We start from the raw sequence: 21,535 nt of genomic DNA on the forward strand, positions 1-21,535 counted from the left end.
TAACCTATTTAAAATAACTCATTGATCCCCTTTTAAAGCTGTTCTATGCTTACGGATCTACATAGTTTTTCTGTTTCCCTTTAAAATTTTTGGTTGTGGCAAAACATAAATATAAAATTTACCGTCTTAACTATTTTTAAGTATACAGTTTAGTAGTGCTAAGCATAATTCACATTGTTGTTCAACCAATCTCCAAAATTTTTTTATCTTGCAAAACTGAAACTCTATATCCATTAAACAAGTCCCTATTCTCCCCTACCCCTAACTCCTGGCAACCACCTTTCTAATTTCTGTCTCTATAGATTTGTCTGTTCTGGGTAGCTCCTATAATTGGAATCATATAATATTTGTCTTTTTATGACTGGTTTATTTCACTTAACATAATGTCCTCAAAGTTCATTCATGTTGTAGCATGTCAAGAATTTTTTTCCCTTTTAAGGCTGAATAATATTCTGTTGTATGTATATATCAACATTTTATTTATCCAAATTTATTTGCCAGTGAACGTTGGGGTTGCTTCTACCTTCTGGCTATGGTGAATAAAGGTGTTACGAACATGGGTGTACAAATAACTTTGAGACTCTGCTTTCAGTTCTTTTAGATATATATCCAAAAGTAGAATTGCTGGATCATATGCTAATTCTGTTTTTAATTTTTTGAAGAATTTCTGTCTTTTTAATAGTGACTTTTGATAGTTTGTTCTTTTCTAGGAAATATATTTTTCAATTTTATCAGCACCAGAGTTGTATATAATATCTATATTTTACTTATAAAATATATAAAGATTATATTTACTTATAGTTCTCTTATAATTATCTTCAATATCCATGTTTACAACTCTTTCTTCATTCATGTTTAATATTTTATTGATGTTAGAAGCCTTAACTTTGTTTTCTAGCATTTAAAATTTTCTGTTTCATTAATTTTAGCTTTCATTTTATTTCTATTTTTATTATATTTCTTGAGGTAATGCCTTCATCTATTTTTAGTTTTTTAAAAAGTTGTAAAATATCTATAAGGCTTCAAACTTTCCTTTTTAGTTGTAGGAGTTCTTTACATATTGTGGATATTAATCTCTTATCAGATTATATGATTTGCAGGTATTTTCTCCCATTTTGTGGATTATTGTTTCACCTTATTGGCAGTGTGCTTTTCTACACAAAAGTTTTTAATTTTGATGAAGTCCAATTTATCTATTTTTCTTTTGTTGTCTGTGCTTTTTTGCTATCGTATACAAGAAATCATTGTCAAATCCAGTGTTGTAAAGATTTTCCCCTGTTTTCTTCTAGGAGTTTTATAGTTTTACCTGTAAAGTTACGTCTTTGATCTATTTTGAATTAATTTTTGTATATGGTGAAAAGGAAGGGTCCAACTTCATTCTCTCATGTGGACATTCAGTTTTCTTACCATCATTTGTTGAAAAGACTATCCTCTCTCCATTGAATGGTCTTGTCAAAAATTGGCCATATGTACAAGGATTTCTTTCTAGGCTGTTTATTCTGTTACATTGGTTTGTATATCTGTTCTTATCCCAATACCACCTTGTTTTGATTATTGTAGCTTTATAGTAAGTTTTGAAATAAGAAAGTGTGAGTGCTCCAATTTTGTTCTTTTTCAAAATAGTTTTGGCTATTCAGGGTCCCTTGAGATTCCATATGAATTTTAGGATGGGTTTTTCTATTTCTGTGAAACACACTGTTGGGTATTTTGATAGGGATTGCATTAAATCTGTTGATTGCTTTTGGAAGTATTGTTACCTTAATAATGTCCAATCTATGAACATAGGATGTATTTCAATTTATTTATGTTTTTTTTAATTTCTTTCAGGAGTGATTTATAGTTTTTATTATATAATAAAAACTTCTTAATTCCTATTTTATTTGTTTTTGATGGTATCATAAGTAGAATTATTTTCTTAATTTTCTTTGTGAATTGTTCATTGCTAGTATATGGATATCCAGCTGATTTTTATATGTTGATTTTTGTGTTCTACAACTTTGCTGAATTTGTTTATTCTAATAGTTTTTTTGGTGTGTGTATAATTCTTAGCTATTTCTGCATATATGATCATGTTATCTGTGAACAGAGATAATTATTTACTTCTTTCTTTCTAATTTGGATGATCTTACTTCCTTTTCTTGCCTGATTGCTCTGTCTAAAACATCTAGTACTATGTTGAATAAAAGCGACAAAAGTGGGTATCCTTCTTCTGTTCCTGACTTTAGGAGAAAAGGTCTCAGTCTTTCATCATTATGTTGTTAGCTGTTGGTTTTTACTATATGGGCTTTATCATGTTTAGGAAATTTCCTTCTATTCCAACTTTGAATGTTTGTATCATAAATGGGTGTTGAATTTTGTCAAATGTTTTTCTGCATCAACTGAGATAATCATGTGGGGTTTTGCCATCTTCCTGTTAATATGTATTACGTTGATTTTTTTGTTGTTGTTGAATCATTTTGTGCTCCTGGAATAAGAGTCACTGTCATGATGTATAATCCTTTTAATATGCTGCTGAATTTGGTTTACTGTCTTTTGTGAAGGACTTTTTCTCATCAGTATTCCTAAGGGATATTAGTCTATAGTTTTCTTATATAGTGTCTTTGTCTGGCTTTAATATCAGGGTAATGCTAGCTAGTTTCATAGAACAAGTAAAGTAAGTTGCCTTCTCTTTTATTTTTGAAAGTTTTTTTTTTTTTTTGGAGACAGAGTCTCGCTTTCTTGCCTAGGCTAGAGTGAGTGCCGTGGCGTCAGCCTAGCTCACAGCAACCTCAAACTCCTGGGCTCAAGCGATCCTCCTGCCTCAGCCTCCCGAGTAGCTGGGACTACAGGCACGAGCCACCATGCCCGGCTAATTTTTTTTTTTATATATATATATTAGTTGGCCAATTGATTTCTTTCTATTTTTATAGTAGAGACGGGGTCTCGCTCAGGCTGGTTTTGAACTCCTGACCTTGAGCAATCCGCCCGCCTCGGCCTTCCAGAGTGCTAGGATTACAAGCGTGAGCCACCACGCCCGGCCTATTTTTGAAAGTTTTGAGGAGGATTGTTGGTAATTCTTCTTTAACTGTTTGGTAGAATTCACCAGTGAAGCCATCCTGGTCCTGGACTTTTCTTTGGAGGTTTTTCATTACTGATCTAATCTCTGTACTAATTATAGTTCTAGGATTTTCTATTTCTTCGTGAGTCAGTTTTAGTACATTGTATTTTTATAGGAATTTGTCCTTTTTGTCTAGGTTATCCAATTTATTGGCATATAATTTTTGATAGTATCATTTTATAATCTTTTTTATTTTTGTAAAATCAGTAGTAATGGCACCATTTTTATTTCTGACTTTAGTAATTTGAATTCTTGCACTTTTTTTTGTTGTTCATCAGTCTAGTTAAAGTTTTGTCAGGCCAGGCCTGGTGGCTCACACCTGTAATCCTAGCACTCTTGGAGGCCAAGTCCGGCAGATCGTTTGAGCTCAGGAGTTTGAGACCAGCGTGAGCAAGAGTGAGACCTCATCTCTACTAAAAATAGAAAGAAATTAGCTAGACAACTAAAAATATATAGAAAAAATTAGCTGGGCATGGTGGTGCATGCCTGTAGTCCCAGCTACTCTGGAGGCTGAGGCAGAAGGACTGCTTGAGCCCAGGGGTCTGAGGTTGCTGTGAGCTGGGCTGACACCTCAGCACTCTAGCCTGGGCAACGGAGTGAGACTCTGTCTCAAAAAAAAAAAGTTTTGTCAATTTTATTGATGTTTTCAAAGAATCACTTTCTAATTTTGTTGATTTTTCTGTGTTGTTTTTCTATTCTTTATCTTTGCTCTAATCTTTATTATTTCCTTCCTTCTGCTAGCTTTGGGTTTAGTTTGCCCTTCTTTTTAGTTCTTTGGTGTGTGCAGTTAGGTTATTGATTTGAGAACTTTCATTTTTATTACTTTTTTCTTTTACTCGGGAAAGCTCAAATAGAGAACTTTCGTATTTTTTAATGTTTTTATAGCTACAAATTTTCCTCTTCCTGCTGCTTTTGTTGCATTCCATAAGTTTTGGTATTTTCATTTATGTTAAAATATTTTCTAATTTCCTTTGTGATTTTTTTCTTTGATCTATTGGTTATTTAATATTGTGTTGTTTAATTTTCACATATTTGTGAATTTTCCGGGTTTCCATCTGCAGTTGGTTTTACATTTCATTCTGTTACAACCAGAAAGGATACTTTGTATAATTTTGATTTCTTTAAATGCATTAAGACTTGTTTTGTGGCCTCACATATAGTTTTTAGAGAATGTTCCATGTATACTTGAGAAGAATGTGTACTGTGCTGGTTTGGGGTGAGTTGAGTTAGCTTTTGACATGTTACATTTGAGAATACATGTAGGTGGAGATGTGAGATTTTCATTTAGTAGAAAAACCAAGGGAAGAAATTTGTTAGTGAGCTGTAAAGGGGGGTTGAGATTACAAGAATAGGCAATTTTTTTTGAGAAATAGGATTTAGAGCAACAGAACAGGCTTGAGTATATCTTTATTTAGAAGGCTGAAGGTTGAATAAAGCCTGGAGTGTTAGAAAAGGATGGAATAGTTTGACATAGACCATCGCCAAGACAATATAATATTTAGACTTTAAAGATAATATCAAAAAGAGGATATGATGAACTGAATTCAAAGTTGAGAAGTCAGCTATCTTGTTAGGAAGGACTGCTTCTTATATTCCTTTAATAATTTACTAAAGCAAATGGAGAACAGATTCTGGTTTTTAGATTTGAGAAACATTTAAATGGTGACAACTACTTAAATTATGAAATTGAAAACCACAAGTATATATTATTTATTCTTTATAGTATGAGTTTTAGAGGCTGTTAATTTGCTATTATATTAGATAAATCTGAAATAGAAGAAGCTTCGTATGTTATCCAATTGCTATATTTCAATTCTCTAGAAGTTGTTTCTGGACAGTCTACGAAAAGCACTTGCTGGCCATGGAGGAAGCAGGCAGCTGACAGAAAGTGCTGCGATTGCTTGTGTCAAACTGTGTAAAGCAAGTACTTACATCAATTGGGAAGATAACTCTGTCATTTTCCTGCTAGTTCAGTCCATGGTGGTTGATCTTAAGGTAATATGCTTATTATTTCTCTACTATTAACTTTAAAAACATTAAAAGAAAAATAATGTTCTAGTATATTATGTCAAAGATCATTACTAATACTAGGTTTTGAGTCTTTTTTGATAGATAGTAAGTTCATAGGATCTGCTTTTCTTATTACTGTGTTCATCAGCCTAAATGGACTGAGAATATGAAGAAAACACAGAATTAACCACTTTTCTTAAATTAGCATAAATATACAGAGGGTTTAAAATAATATGGAAATTAGGGCCTGAAAGGAATCATGTGTAGTATAGGAAGAATTATGTCAGACTGATGAACCACAATATTAGTGCTTTGTGCCTTTCTGGCAACTGAGTGTTACTGCCATCTAGGTAGGTAATGTGTTGATGTTATTACATATTAGTAAAGAAGTGCTACATGGCTAATTAAAGCTTTTGTTTTCTATTGGGATTTTATAGAACTTACTTTTTAATCCAAGTAAACCATTCTCAAGAGGTAGTCAGCCTGCAGATGTGGATCTAATGATTGACTGCCTTGTTTCTTGCTTTCGTATAAGCCCTCACAACAACCAACACTTTAAGGTGAGAGCATTGATTTTTATCCAACTATGTTTACTGATGCCGTTATCCTTTATAAATGTGAAAAGACTAGATAGATGAATAGGTTCACTTTTATCAGTATTTCTTAATATTATATATTGATGTTAATTTCAAGACCTTAAAAATCCTGTATTTTAAAAGCTTTGCTGTTCTTTTTGTCTTCATTTGTGTTAAGTGAATATTTTTCTCATAGAAATAGTCTGTTGTTTTTTTTCCTTGCTCTGTAGATCTGCCTGGCTCAGAATTCACCTTCTACATTTCACTATGTGCTGGTAAATTCACTCCATCGAATCATCACCAATGTAAGTCCAAAAGGTATTGCTAAATTACTAAATTTTTTTTTGTTTCTTTGTGTATTTTTTTTCTTTTTAAGAAAGATGCTCAATTTTCAAAAAGATTCTGAGCTTAGATATATGTTATTGGAAGATTTCTCCTAGGTGGTTATATCTAGTAATTGATACACATTTGTATTTTTCATATTCAATCTTGAGGGACCTTACTGAGGAAGATGGAGTTAAATAAGATCCTTTAGACAGATTAAGCCTAGAACTTTCATTTAGATCAGACACCTTTGAGAATAATGCCACTGAAAATTTAATATTTTCACCTTAAAGCCCTTTATATATTATTTGAATATTCTTAGCCGTTTCATAGCATTTGATACATTAACTTGTCACCATGCCATATAAGTTAAAAGTAATAGTAGTTGTAGTCCAGCGTGGCACACTGACAGAGTAATGAAACCATGTTTGTACTTTTTAGTCCTCCTAAAACAAAATGAAATATTAACACACTTAAAAAGAGGTATTCACAAGATACAAAAGCTTATCAGACAGAATAAGTTAACTCATTAAAAGGTACTTGCAAAACATTCAGCTCTGATGTGGGTACCTTAAATGGAAAGATAGCAAAACCTTACCAGATTTGGACTGTGGATTTTTAAAATTCTGTTCTTCTAATTAACAACTATCATTTTTTGAAGGATCTCGGGTGTTATTTTCTATAGTTCCATGTTTATCCATTGATAGATATTTACAATTATATGTAAATTGGATAACTTTTTCCTGTTTTCCTCCCATAAAAGGACTGTTAATCATTGATAACTTAGTATATTGTCTTGTTTTTAATCAATTTCTATTTAAGACCATCTCTGGTGAGTTGAAAATAACCCCCCACCCTGATTTGCTTTGGATGTATTGAAATAAAAAATGCTGCCCATATTTTCTTTTATCTTTTTCTGCAGGTGAAAAATAACTATTGGTAAAGCTATTCAGTGAAACATTTTGTTTTTCTCAACAGGTTGTTAGTAGGATTTTTGGAGGACAGTTCTTTATTGTGCAGGACTGCCTTGTATTAATACATTGCAGGATATTTATTATGTTTGTATTAAAATTTTTTAAAAAAATTACTGTGCTTTTGCCAACATAATAAGCCAGGACATTGTACTTTCAAGGTTTACTTTCAAGGCCATCTTAAAAAAAATGATTTTTTTTCTCCCTTAGGTTTATGTGTAATTCAGAAATAAAATATTATTACTTGTTTCGCCTTTGGCTTATAATTGTAAAAATATTCCATTTATTAGATTGGGTAGTTTTTCATAAATGCTTAAAATTTGTATTTAATAAACCAAAGTATATATTTTTTGATACTTTGTGGCTAGTTACTTTAATTGTGAAATATTTTTGTCTACAATTGAATATATAGAGCACTTTCAAGCATGGACTTGGCACTGCTGTAAGTGGCTGAGCTGCTCCTTTCTGGGTTTCAAGCATGCCTGGAGTTGGTACTTCATGCATGCTTCAGTGTACCTGGTGAAAGTGGTTGTGCATCCTCTTATTCTCTAATGAGTACTGCATGTCTGAAGGATGGAGTTTGTCTGTTGCAGAGGTCAAGTCAATATGAAAATCGGTTTTTATAAAGAAAAAACTATATTGACTGATTTTTAAGTATTAAGTATCAGTAACCTTTCAGTGAAATAGCTTGAAAAGGAATATAAATATTAGTTCAAAGCATCTTTTAAAGTTATGCCTTTGATAATATACTTTATCATTATATATTGCTTGGTGAAGTGTTTCTTGTTTGGGTTTTTTTATCTCTTTGGTTTGAGGTTAATAAATAATGAATCTGAAGTATTTTCTGACTGAAAAGGACTATTTATAAAGTAAATATGCAGATTTATGAGATTGACTATTACAGAATCTCACTGAAGATACTTGTTATGGAAATATTTTATGTCTTGAAATCACATGAAATTTTTCTAAGATATTTGGACTCCTGATCTTAAATTCATTTGTAGTGTAAGATTCCTTTTTAAATGATTCTTGGTTCAGTGAACCTCATGAGGTCTCCTCTTCCAGGGTTCTTTAGCCTGAGTTCACATATTTAAAAAAATTATCATATTCTCAAATAATAGAAGAGTTTTACTGATGTGTTTTTGAAGGTTTATGTAGAAGTAGTAATGATGTTTGGAGTTTTATTTTACTTTTGTGAAACATACCATACTCAGTTAATAAGTACTGCGTTTAAAATATTCTACTGTTTTTTCTCAGGAATTCTTAAATTATATCCACTATTTGAATTTATTATAATGAAAGTTTTTAGCAGTTTCTAAAATGATACTTATACTGTTACCTTTTTTATTACAATGTGCCATTAGTTGAATTATACTTAATAAGAGCTATGTTATATACTTAATCTTTGTAGATTTAATTAGGTCAAATTAGGTATATAATTGGGAAATCAAAAAAGTAATAGACACATATGAACCAGTTATCTTAGCCATCACTGGCACATGCTGTGGCTGGTATGGTATTTTATTTCTGGTTTTTCTCTATGGCAATTTATTATAATTTACTTATACATAGCTTACATACTAAGAATGAAATGAACTCTTTCTCCTGAGAGGTTGTAGTTGAAAAAATTATTTCCAAGGCATTTGAAAATTATTTAATCTCTTGAGGAATTGCCACATAATTTGCTCATATAAGTATTGCTGCTTGGCAATAAACTTAGTATTTTCAAGGAAAAAAAGAATAAATATACTCTAATTGACTGGTTTTCAGAAAGGACATACTTGGTAACTGCTCAAAATACTAAATTTTTTTACTAACTACAAGATGTCTATTTTTAGTACTTCTTTGAAAATGTATCTTTGACTTTAAAATGAATGAATTAATATGTTATGAAAAATGGAAGTTATAAAAATCACTAAATCTGAAGCCTAATAGTTAATTTATAGGTTATACCTGGTACCACGGTAGTTTCAAGAGCTATCAGAAATGACACAGTAATTTGGATAGAATATTTTATGGGATGCATTTTTCTTTCTCAGTTTCTGACAAGATTTTATAGGGTCTATAGGGTGAGGAGGACCCTTCACTCAGTGCACTTTGTGATTATTTAGCTTTTTGTTACTTTAACCTGATGAATACAAGCTGTATAATTTAGTAAATATAAGGAAATCAAGTTTGCATTTGTTGCTTTGGGCAGGTCAGATGATCTAATTGCTCAAAGTTTGTGGAATCCATTATATAATCAAACTAAAAATTGATCATTTATAGTAACTATCTTAAATAAAGAGTTGAGGGAAAAGCATGAATACCTATATTGTCCAAAAAAAAATAGTATTTCTTTCCTTGCCGCTTTGGGATCCCTTCCGGAGTGGAATTCAGTATTCAAATTGTGTATCATCAATTGTTTTTATATTTTACTATCCAATAAATAAAGTTTGTAATCCACAGTTTTGGTTAAGATAAATATAACTTGATGTTACTCAAAATATCCTGAGAACCATGAATGAAGAAATTAAATGTTGAGACTTTAATTAGCTTAGTTTTGAATAAGAAGGAATCTGAGAATGGAATGTGTAGCTATTAAATCCCTCATCTACTATTTGAATATATCATCGTTCTTCCAGATGTTTTCTATAACAATATTATAAATTGGAAACCTATATTTTAAGTTGTTCTATCGTGCATACTCTACATATGTAGTGAAAATTCATCCATTTATATTTTATTAATAGACAAACTTTATAGATTCAGTGATTTTCATAATTGTCACTTTTTGTAATATGTCGATTCATTCATTTTAAAGTAAAAGACACTTTCAAATAAAATAGACACTAAAAACTAGACATCAAAGCTAAATAGGCTAAACTGAAATAGAAAAATATTTATATAAAATAATTAAAAAATATTTAGCTAAGATTAGTTCGTCTTTGTTTATGGTGATTGTTAGTCTCCTATGTATTGTGCCATCATTGCAAATTAATTTAAGATTATTGATTTACTTACTAATATCTCATTTACTAATTTTGTGTTGTAATTTCATTGTTGTTTGTAAGCATATAAGTAATGTTTCCCACATATTCTTTCAATATTGTATTGAACCACTAATCTCTTTTAAAGCTTTGATAATAGCATTCTTATCTGGGGAAATATATACCATATATGCATGTGTTTCAGAAATGTGTAAAACATTAAACTTTAAAAAAGAAAAAGATTGGCTACAAAATTAACTCTCTGAAGACTTCGTTTTTCAAATTCACTAGCTTATCAGTAAAAAAAAGACAGTCTCATATGCACATGCTTCTGAAGTGGACAGTTTGTCTCATGCTCATTAGTATATTTTAAAATACATTAATATGTATGGGTTAGTGTTTGAATTAGACACCATTTGAAGACTTTAGGAATCATGATGTGTGTTTGCATGGTCTTAGAAAGTTTGTAACAAAACAATAAAACAAAACTGTGATGATAACCAGAGCATGCAACTCATATAGCTTTGTACTTTTTCTTCTTTATGATCTTTGTTTTTCTTCAGTCTGCGTTGGATTGGTGGCCTAAGATTGATGCAGTGTATTGTCACTCAGTTGAACTTCGAAATATGTTTGGTGAAACACTGCATAAAGCAGTGCAAGGCTGTGGAGCGCATCCAGCAATACGAATGGCACCGGTAAGATAACTCATGAACTTTGAATCTCACCTTCTTTCTATTGCATTTTTAGTCTTTATCCCATTCCTGCTGCTTTGATTAGAGAATTTGAATGGATCCTTCCTTTCCTATAAATGTTATAGTATGCTGTATATTGCAATATTGTTGAATAATGTTTGTTTTCTACTGTTTTAGTGAGTTGAACTTATTTTTCTTAGAGAAACTTTCTCACAAAATGCTGATAAAGTCTTTATGAATGTCTTTTTTTCTCTTTTTAAAGTTTCTTTTTCCTTCAACTTATAACTAAATATATTTTGATTAGCTTCTAACTAGTTAACTTCTAACTAAGGGAAGCTGGCTCCTGAGTTAGAGTGAATGAATGTTTCTGGTAATGCACATTTTAGCTCATTGGATACTGAATATTACACACAGGAAATTAGGAATAAAATTTAGAATTTTTATTTAAAACAAAAGAATTTCATATTTTAGCAAGTATACTTTGAGTGTTTAAAAATGATAGGGGTAGGCACTTTGAAATACTAAAGTTCGACTGTGTTTAAACTTAATAAAAGAAGATTGTTTTCAAAGTAGTTATTCTAATAGGTTATTACTCTTTATGTGGAATTTAAAAACTCATATGGAATCAACTTAAACATATAATTATCAGATGGTGTAAGTCATTTTTGGTATTTATGTATAGCAAGAGTATTATACATGGCAACTCTTGACATTGATTGGTGGTGCTTTGTCTTCTGCTTCTTATTTTCTGTTCTTATTGGCTGCTGTCACTCACATGATCAGATGCCAACCAGTCAGTGTTTTGCATGGCAGTGGGCTTCTGTGGCTGTAAGTATGACGCATTGTAACTACCTCAGAAAAGTCCTTGGTTTCTTTGACTTTTCTGTGTATAGTTACCACTGTAGTCACATCTTGTCATTTCAAATGAAGATATAGTATATCACCTATTGGTTTTACCTATTATTATTGTCATTTCACACTTAGGAGATAATTTAAACAGCTTCCTCCCTGGCATGCTTCCCTTTTTCCAAGTTCCCTTAGTCAATAAAATATTTTGGTTTTATACAGTTGTGGTTCATGCTTATCCAGTTGTCAGTAATTGTTTCCAAAGATTGTTTTAGATCTGTGGTCCCCAACCCCCAACCCCTGGGCTGTAGCCCGTCTGTGGCCTGTTGGGAACCTGACCACACATCACTGCCTGAGCTCTACTCCACCCCCACTTCCTCCCACAACCCTCATCCCCAGTCCATGGAAAAATTGTCTCCCATGAAACTTAGGAACTGTGCCACACAGTAGGAGGTGAGCGGTGGGTGAGCTGTCGAAGCATCATCTGTATTTACAGTTGCTGCAGCTGCTTTCCATTGCTTGCATCACCGCCTGAGCTCCACTTACCCCTACATCTCCTGTGGAAATTTTTTTTAAATTTTTTATTTAAGCATATTATAGGGGTATAAGTGTTTAGATTACATATAATGTCTTTGCCCCACCCTGTGGAAAAATTGTCTTCCATGAAACTAGTCCCTAGTACCAAAAAGGTTGGGGACTACTGTTTCAGATGTTCAAGAGAAACTTTCTATATCATATATTTGGGATTATTTGGCCTAAAAAATTGTGTCTAAAAGGTTCTGGCAATGATATTTTATTAAATACACTTTAAAATGCAAAGTTATTTTTTAGTTGACTTTTTATAATGCCAAGTACTTAATTTCTTAAAAAGTTAAAAAAAATGTCAGAGGTAAACATAAATAATAGTTATTTAAATATTATTTAACTAGATATCATTTAAACAAATTTTAGAAAATTACTAGTAATAAATTATTTAAAAATTATCTCAACCTATTTATTCATTCTAGAATGATATATCTTCTGGGAAGTTAGAACTTCATTAGACTTTTTGTTTTAAGTTCACTACCTTTTCTGATAGAACATTAATGGCCTACAGCAATAGGAATTGGTGGAAGATTAGTATTCACTTCCCATTTAACATCAGTATCCAGTTTACCAGCTGTTTATAATTGTCTATGCATGTGGACTGAAAGAAAATGAATCAAAATTATTCTTTTGAACAGAGACAAAATTTAATTGGTAGTCTGAAGATATTTTCTACATTTAGAAGTTACTTTACTTCTTAGCCCTACTTATTAGCTGATTCTAAGAGCTATGTATTATACTACATAAAAGCCGTAATAATAGAGGATCCCCTGTTTTGCCCCAAGGACTCCTGTCATAAGAATTTAGTTTTTATTTCTAATTAGTCACTGAAAGTATCACTATACATTTAATTTTCAAAGTCATTCTTAAGGTGTTTATATATTTATATATGTATATGAAATCTTGTATGTATGTATTTGTACATAATGGGTAAAGGACAGCTTTTTGGCTGATATTTTCATCAGAGAAAATAATCAGCAAATTTAACATGAAATGATTTTTTAGAATAAGAAAATGTTAGGATAAATCTCCCCCCTTATTAACTTGGCAAGTTAACAGTCCAATAGCAAATATGCCTAACACAGTACTAATGCCAGGGAAGCTTGACGAACTAAACAGGCATAGCATTTTTTCCTTTACAGAGATTCCAAGCAGAAGTCTTACAGCTTTTTGCTTGAAAATGCCTAATGATGAACTCATTATAGGTGGCCATAAAGTCTGGACACACAGGCGAATATATATAATAAATGATTTAGAGATAATATATTACATTAGGGTTTCTCAGCCTTGGCACTGTTGACATTTTGGACTGGATAACTTTTTTTGTAGGGGGCTGTCCTATGCATTGTGGGATGTTTAGCAGCATCTCTGGCCTCTACCCACTGGATGCCAATAGTCCCTCCACCCATATCCAGTTGTGAAAACCAAAAAAGTCTCCAGATGTTTCCAGATGTTCCCTGGTGTGTACCACATTGCCCCAGTTGAGAACTACTGATATGTTCAGTTGGTTGTCCCTCATTTGTATTGCCTCAAATGATTTGGGACTCTGATAAACTTGAGCCTTTAGCTTGCTACAGAAGTAGCAATCAAGGAGTTTAGTCTGTAAAAATATAAAATAACATCTGTATTTCAAAGCTTACAACCACTTTGTATTTTGGAGACAGAAAGAACTGATTATTTTAAAATTTTCTCTTTAACAAAGATAGAATCATGTCCCTGTGACTTCCAGACATCATCGATCCTCTTTCTTTTGGAGCTTTATAGGTCACTTCTGCTTCTTCCACACGGTAGCCCTGCAGATATTTGAATAAAGTTATCTTGTACTCCTTAGGGTTCTTTTTATATAATTTTAGCATTGGAAGAGATTGTATTATTTCAGCTTTCTTTAAAAGTGTGTGTGTTTGGTTTGTTTGTTTTGTTCTTACAGCCAAGGAAACTGAGGCCCAAATAATGTTAAGTGAATTAGAAATAGTCACATGGTTAGTGAATGGTCAATTAGAATTAGTTTTGAGGTTTCTTGACATTCAGTCCAGTGTCTGTCAAATTCTTTAATTATCTTCCCTTGCTGGCATGTTAGCTTGATGAAAGCAGGGGCTTTGTCTGACTTGTTCAACACTGAATCCCTGATTCCTAGAACAGCGTCTGGCATGTATTGGACATTTAGTACATATTTGTTGAATGAAGGAATGAATATTTTATTTGCCTGGTTTCAAAACCCTCCTCTGTCCAGTTTGCTTTTCTTCTGGAATGACCCACTTAACATTTTTTGAAGTTAAAATGACATATTGCTTTTAGTGTTCCAGATGTATAATAATTGATAAAAACTATTAACTGACTGTATATGGATACCATGTTTGTATTAATACAGTCTGAGATTGTGTTATTGTTTTATATTGAGCTTTTAGTTAGTTAAACTCCTTGGCCTTTTTCATATGAATGTTGAACCATAGCTGCTGCTTTGTACTTTTGTAGTATTTCTAAAATTTGAAATGTTTGTCTTAGTACTAATCATTTACTATTTTAAAACTAAGATCTGCTTTCATAAAATTCAAGTGTGTCAATAATAGGTTTAGGAATTTTCACAAATATATATAATTTCTAAACATTTTTCATCTTAAAGGAGATCCTGGTTCATCAAATGCTTCTTACACACCTATAATTTGGTCATATGTTCCTAATTAAATTAACATGTGGTTTGAGACCTTCATAGATACCTGAAGACTCTGGTTCATGAATTTCTTCCCAGGCATGACTACCTATCTACTTAGGCTAGATCACACATACCAGTTTGGATTCCTACTAATATCTGTAATATGGAAGATCAATTAATAAATCAATGAATAATTTTTTTTCTTACAATTCTAATTAAGAAATACATTTCTTCTTTGGCAAGTTGTTCCTGACTATATATAACCAACCCACTAATGGTCATGAAATTAAAAGGTGTTTGAGTTAAGTAAATTTATTGGAATTTCTCTGATCTTACATTTCATATTTGGCAGCCAGTGCTGGAACAAAATTTATATGCTGATACCTTAGATTAAGAGATGATGTAATTAAACTAATGCAATTATGCGTTGCGTAAAGACAGGGATACATTCTAAGAAATGCATCCCTAGGTGATTTCATTATCATGTGAACATCACAGAGTGTACTTATACAAACCTAGATGGTGTAGCCTGCTACACACCTAGGCTATATGGTGTAGCCTATTGCTCCTGTGCTACAAAACATGTACAGCATGTTACTGTACTGAATACTGTAGGCATTGTAACACAATGGTATTTGTGTATCTAACATAGAAAAGGTGCAGTAAAAATACTGCATAACATTCTCCAGAGAAAGGGACAGTTAAAAAAACCCACTGTATAAAAGATAAAAAATGGTGCACCTGCCTAGGACACTTATCATAAATGGAGCTTGCAAGACTGCAAGTTGCTCTGGGTGAGTCAGTGGGTAAGTGGTGAGTGAATATGAAGGCCTAGGACATTACTGCGCACTACTGTAGACTTTAGAAATGTTGTATACTTAGAATGCACTATACTTATAAAAAATTTTCTTTAATAACCGTAGCTTACTGTAGCTTTTTTACTTTATTAACTTTTTTAAACTTTTTGATTTGTAAAAACACTTAGTTTATTACATACTGCACAGCTGTACAAAAATATCTTTCTTGGCTAGATGTGGTGGCTCACGCCTGTAATCCCACAGTTTGGGAGGCTGATGTGGAAGGATCGTTTGAGGCCAGGAGCTCAAGACCAGCCTGGGCAAGATAGGGAGACTTCATCTTTCCAAAAATATTTAAAAATTAACTGAGCATGGTGGTGCAAACCTGTAGTCCCAGCTACTTGGGAGGCTAAGGTGGGAGTATTGCTTGAGCTCTATTTTTAAAATTTGTGGGTTTTTTGATTTGTTTTGTTTTTTGTGTTTTTACTTTTTAAACATTTATTCAAAACTAAGACACACACACATTAGCTTAGGCCAACACAGGGTCAGGATCATCAGTATCACTGTCTTCCGCTTCGTATCTTGTCCCACCGGAAGGTCTTCAGGGGCAATAACACCCATGGAGCTGTCATTTCCCATGAAACAATGTCATCTTCTGGAATACCTCTGGAAGAACCTGTCTGAGGCTTTTTTATAGTTAACTTTTTTTATAAGTAGGAGTACACTCTAGAATAATAGTAAAGAGTATGGTATGGTGAATATGTAAGCCAGTAAGTTGGTTTTTTATCATTATCAAGTATTATATACTGGGTGTAATTGTATGTGCTGTACTTTTATATGACTGACAGCATAGTAGGTTTATTTACACCAGCATCACCACAAATACGTGAGTAGCTCATTGTGCTAGGACGTTACAGTGGCTATGACATCACTAGGCAATAGGAATTTTGCAGCTCCGTTATAATCTTATGGGACCACCATCATTATATGTGGTCTATCATTGACTGAAATGTCATTATTTGTGGCTTATGACTCTATTTACTTTTTTGGAAATGATTACTAAATAAAAGATAATTCTTATATCTGGCTAATCATTCTCTGATCCTATGTTCCTGTGCAATGACTGTATCAGGAAAGAACAGTTTGTTACAATTAGTTACATCATAGTAGAAAATTTGTTCAATGAAAGTTTCACCTTGATCTAAGGTGAAACACCTCAAAATGAGAAAAAAATAGAGTTTAATGAGAACAACACTAACCAGAATTTATTAAATACATTTGGTAAAATATTTGCATTATAAAAGCAATATTTGTAAGTTTTGCTATTTCTCTTTTGTTATGACATTCTTGAACATAAACGTATACATTAAATAGCTATTTTTCCCCTCTGAGGACCAAGAACCTTTAGTATTTTTGACAGTGATATCAAATGCATTCCCCACTCTTAAACATTGATAATAGTTGATGTGTATTGTAGATATGCATCTCCAATTTTTAACTGTGAAAGACAACTGTTTGCTTGGACATTTTTATTATGTGTACATAGATGCTACATAGTCTTCTATCTGTATTTGCATATATACCCATATAAATGCATCCATGTCAAAAACATATTTTAAAGGGAAAAAGGAAATTTTATAAGAATATAGAGAAAGGTGATACTACATTAAGAATATAATTGTTAGATTTTTGGTTGAATTACATCCATAATTATTTTAGTTCATTATAGTAGCTCTGTAATTGAAACACATTTTTCATGATTTAGTCTTTCTGAAAGAGTTCTGTGTTTTATGAATATTCTTTAGGCAAAATGCATGCATTCTGTAACTTGAAGATGGAATGACACCAAAAGAAAAATCAAATATTAAGTAAGAGATTATTAAATACAGAGATTATGTAATATATTTCATCTATTCTAAGAAGCACTTATTTTTACTTTTGTCTGAAATTGGGGGTGTGTCTTACTTTATATGGTATTTTACAATGGACAGTGGTTTTTCATTCCTTTAATGGTACATCTTATTGATAATGTTGAGTCTATGAAATATTTGTATGTATGTCTGGGAAATAAGTGTTTAATGAGTTGACCAATGTATTTATTTGGATAGACCAAATATTTTTTCCTTACATTTTCATATTTTATTAAATTATTTTTTACATAGATTTTTTACAACCTGATCTTAAGTCTTTAGTATTTTAACACATTTTCATGAAATTTTATTAGACTGATCAAGAATAATATAAATGGTGCAAAAACAATTTTCATTTTTTCTTTCTTTCTTTTCTTTCTTTCTTTTGTTAAAGTGAAAGCAAGATTTGTTCAGAAACCATAGAAAGTTAGAAAGTCTACACAGAGCAGAGGCAAGTTCTCCCTGTAAAGGAGAACTGGCCTATTTCTTAAGCTTAATAATATAAACCTTCTGCTTACTATTGTTTCTATTAATACATGTTTGGTGGTATAAAATATATATGTTTATTTTTTCAGATCTTTTTAAAAATAATTTTAAAAAGTTGAATAGCTATTATTTTGAATGTCTAATTCTTAAGAGGTGATGTTTCTGTTTTTGTTTTTAGAGTCTTACATTTAAAGAAAAAGTAACAAGCCTTAAATTTAAAGAAAAACCTACAGATTTGGAGACAAGAAGCTATAAGTATCTTCTTTTGTCCATGGTGAAACTAATTCATGCAGATCCAAAGCTCTTGCTTTGTGTAAGTATTTTCTATGAAATACCTCAAAATTATGGCAGTAAGTTAAGTTTGGTTTAAATGAAATGCCAAGACCATGAGGATAATTGTTAATTGTTACTGATCCTTTCTGATTGTACCTAAAACCTAAGATATTCCTAAGGAAACTAACTTATAGAGAATACTAATATAATTAGATCAGATTTCTATTTTTTTTTTTTTTTTTTGAGACAGAGTCTGGCTTTGTTGCCCAGGCTAGAGTGAGTGCTGTGGCGTCAGCCTAGCTCACAGCAACCTCAATCTCCTGGGCCCAAGTAATCCTTCTGCCTCAGCCTCCCGAGTAGCTGGAACTACGGGCATGCGCCACCATGCCCAGCTAATTTATATATATATATATATATATATATATATATATATATATATATATATATATATTAGTTGGCCAATTAATTTCTTTCTATTTATAGTAGAGATGGGGTCTCGCTCTTGATCAGGCTGGTTTTGAACTCCTGACCTCGAGCAATCCTCCCTCTTCGGCCTCTCAGAGTGCTAGGATTACAGGCGTGAGCCACCGCACCGGCCTTAGATCAGATTTCTTAACCTTTATTCTTAATTTCCTTTTTCATTAAATTAGCATACTTTGGTGAGATCTTCTGTCCTCTCTCTGTTACCAGGTTATATGTTATTCAGGCATAATCCTGGGATGAGGGTGGAGAGAATGAAGCAACAATAAATCACAGTGCTTTCTACATCTACACTGTTGGTTTTTTGAATCTCCAGTTGTTATTGCCAAATAGTTTAGCTTGTCTATACCCTTCCTGTTATCAGCTTTCTGTTGTCATTGACTCAGCCTGGAAATACTGTACTGGAAAGAGAAGGAGGTAAAAGTGAGTAGGGTTAGTACTCATTTATTGTCATAAATTACTGGTATGAAATTTATTGTCATAAATTACAGTAATTAGGAACTAATATAAATGATGCAAATGATTGATAATTATATGACATAATTAAAAGCAGGGCTCTGAGATAGATTTGTTAAGAACACTGAAATAGTACGTATAATGCCTTTAGGAACAATGTCTAGTACATAATAAACACTAAGTAAATGTTTAGCTATTGTTACTATTTGTAAGATACAGTTAACATTAATGTTATTAATGCCCCAAATGTAATAGTTCTGTATTGTGAAGTTTATAGGATAACATGTTTAACCTTTGTTGAGTTTCTCTAGTCCCGGGAGAGCAGCACCAAGCAAGATTTCTTACTGTTCAGTAACAGGCTTTTAAAGTGCTAAAAAGTGCTTTCAATTTTGATGGTATATTTTTCAAATTACTATAATGTAGGGGTTCATAACTATAGATGTTCATGGTTTCAAGAATTCTGTGAACCCCCTGAATTTTAAAAAATGTATATATGTTGAGTAGTTTTTGTGGAAGAAGAAAAAACAGAGAGAGAAAGAATTTTCAAATCAGTGACCTCAAAAGAAAGCCTGTGGTATTTGAAGCTCTTTGAAAAGCCCATTGAAATTCAGGAGTCTAATGGAATAAATAGTTAGATCTTTGGCATGGAAAAATTCCATCAAATCTGTCAATGAGACTCTAAAAGTCACGAAATGCTCTTTCTCTTCGTTTGTTACATACCACAAGTTAATTTTTGTGGCATTATTTCATCATGCAAGTCACAATAATAGCATTACCCTGTTTACATGGCTTTAATTCAGGTCCATAGAAGGCACCAAAGTAACTGATGTCTTTTATGTTAAATATATTGTTTGAAAAAGAGTTTAAGCTAAACTTGCTATTTTCCAAGGATCTATTAAAATGGAAATTATTTTCTTTGCTGCCATCTAGTGGTTAATAACTTTTTCACTTTAAAGTTACCATTCTGAGTCTTAGTAAATAGGCTGTCTCAATCATTGTATTATTAAAATAATGTAATTTTATTGTCTTCCATCTCTACCATCTTTGTCTTAATTTATATTGCTCTCAGTTTTTCAAGACTTCTAATTTCTCACCTTGTGTCATTTCTTACATCCCCATAATCATTTCTGTGCACTGAAATTATGGCAATCTCTTTAAAAAAAGTAAATCTTACCTCACCCTTTGTCCAACTTAAAACCTTTGTTTGAAATTGCTCTTGCTGTAAAAACCAAACTTCAAGAAGATCTACAAGGTCATGCAGTCTTTCTTCTACTTACCACTTCTTCCACATCTAGCATTGTATTTTTCTTTGCCTTCTCTAAACTATTATCACTGCCCTAAGGAAGCCTTTCTGACTAGGCCACATTTCCCTGTTATAGGCTTTCATAGCAACATGTACCTTTATAACTCCTATCTGATTTACAATTTCATATTTATCAGTCAGATTTCTTTTCTTTTCTTTTTTTTTTTTTGAGATGGGCTCTTGCTGTGTTGCTCAGGCTGGTCTCCTGGGTTCAAGTGATCCTCCCACCTCAACCTCCTGGGTAGCTGGGACTACAGGTGTACACCACTGTACCTGCTGGTCTGATTGTTTTATTGATTGATTAGAGATTGATCTTTTCTCTCTGAGACCACATGTTCCTGGAGGATGGGAAACACATCTTTTTTTTCATTTTTTTTGTCTTTGGTATTCATTAAATATTGAGTTATTAATGAATTTAAATATCAGAAAGTAAGCTAACAGTTTTCAATTACAGATATACTGGGATGATGGCTTACCTTAGTTATGATAATGGGGAAGAATCTGTAGTTACAAAATAAAATATGGATGCAAATTGCATTGGCTTCATGTAAATATATCAAGTGTAAATGCTTCTATAATAAATTATGGGAAGCTTTTTAGTCTCTAAACACGTATTTATTTGCAGTGTTAATTTTCTTTGCTTAGTACACTATGTTTTTCTACAATGAAAAGGACTGCAGTGTAGATATGTGGAGGTATGGATTCTAGCCCTTCTTTTGACACCAGCTATGTAGATTTGGGCAGGACCTTTGTACTGTACAAGTGGGCTATAGAGAATAATCATATAGTCCTAATCCAACATGTGTGTTCTTTGCCTTTGATTGCAAGCATTTATAAGCAGAAAACCAAAGTTCCAAACCAGATGTATATTAGTTAGCCAGTGTACTATTGACCCCTTATCTTATTGATATGATATCTTAATGGAAAAGTTTAATATGTAGTTTTTGTTTTCTCTTAGTTAGGATTTTTCCTGGACATTATTCACATTGATGAACAAATATAGATGTGGATTAAGAGAATCCCTAACAAAGGTAGTTTTGATTTTTTTAAAAGTTCTGTTATTTTTAATGAGATATAGTCCACATACCATAAAATTCACCATATAAAAGTG

The 21,535-nt window shown here is 32.2% G+C and overlaps 1 protein-coding gene across 9 annotated transcripts in view; it reads left to right on the plus strand.

Annotated features, from left to right (window-relative positions):
• NF1 (neurofibromin 1) overlaps nucleotides 1–21,535 on the plus strand; it is a 308,719-nt gene that overhangs the window by 136,105 nt on the left and 151,079 nt on the right. For 5 of the 9 annotated variants that reach the window (XM_075994332.1, XM_075994328.1, XM_020280938.2 and 2 more), the window contains 6 exons: nucleotides 4,919–5,092; nucleotides 5,545–5,667; nucleotides 5,913–5,987; nucleotides 7,390–7,419; nucleotides 10,510–10,641; nucleotides 18,091–18,225. In XM_075994332.1, coding sequence (XP_075850447.1) covers nucleotides 4,919–5,092; nucleotides 5,545–5,667; nucleotides 5,913–5,987; nucleotides 7,390–7,419; nucleotides 10,510–10,641; nucleotides 18,091–18,225 — 669 coding nt within the window. The remainder of the gene's footprint in view (nucleotides 1–4,918; nucleotides 5,093–5,544; nucleotides 5,668–5,912; nucleotides 5,988–7,389; nucleotides 7,420–10,509; nucleotides 10,642–18,090; nucleotides 18,226–21,535) is intronic. The other 4 variants (XM_075994329.1, XM_020280940.2, XM_075994331.1 and 1 more) reach the window with 1 other exon arrangement.

This window comes from Microcebus murinus, chromosome 18 (genome assembly GCF_040939455.1).
Source record: "Microcebus murinus isolate Inina chromosome 18, M.murinus_Inina_mat1.0, whole genome shotgun sequence".
Classification (NCBI taxonomy): Eukaryota; Metazoa; Chordata; class Mammalia; order Primates; family Cheirogaleidae; genus Microcebus; species Microcebus murinus.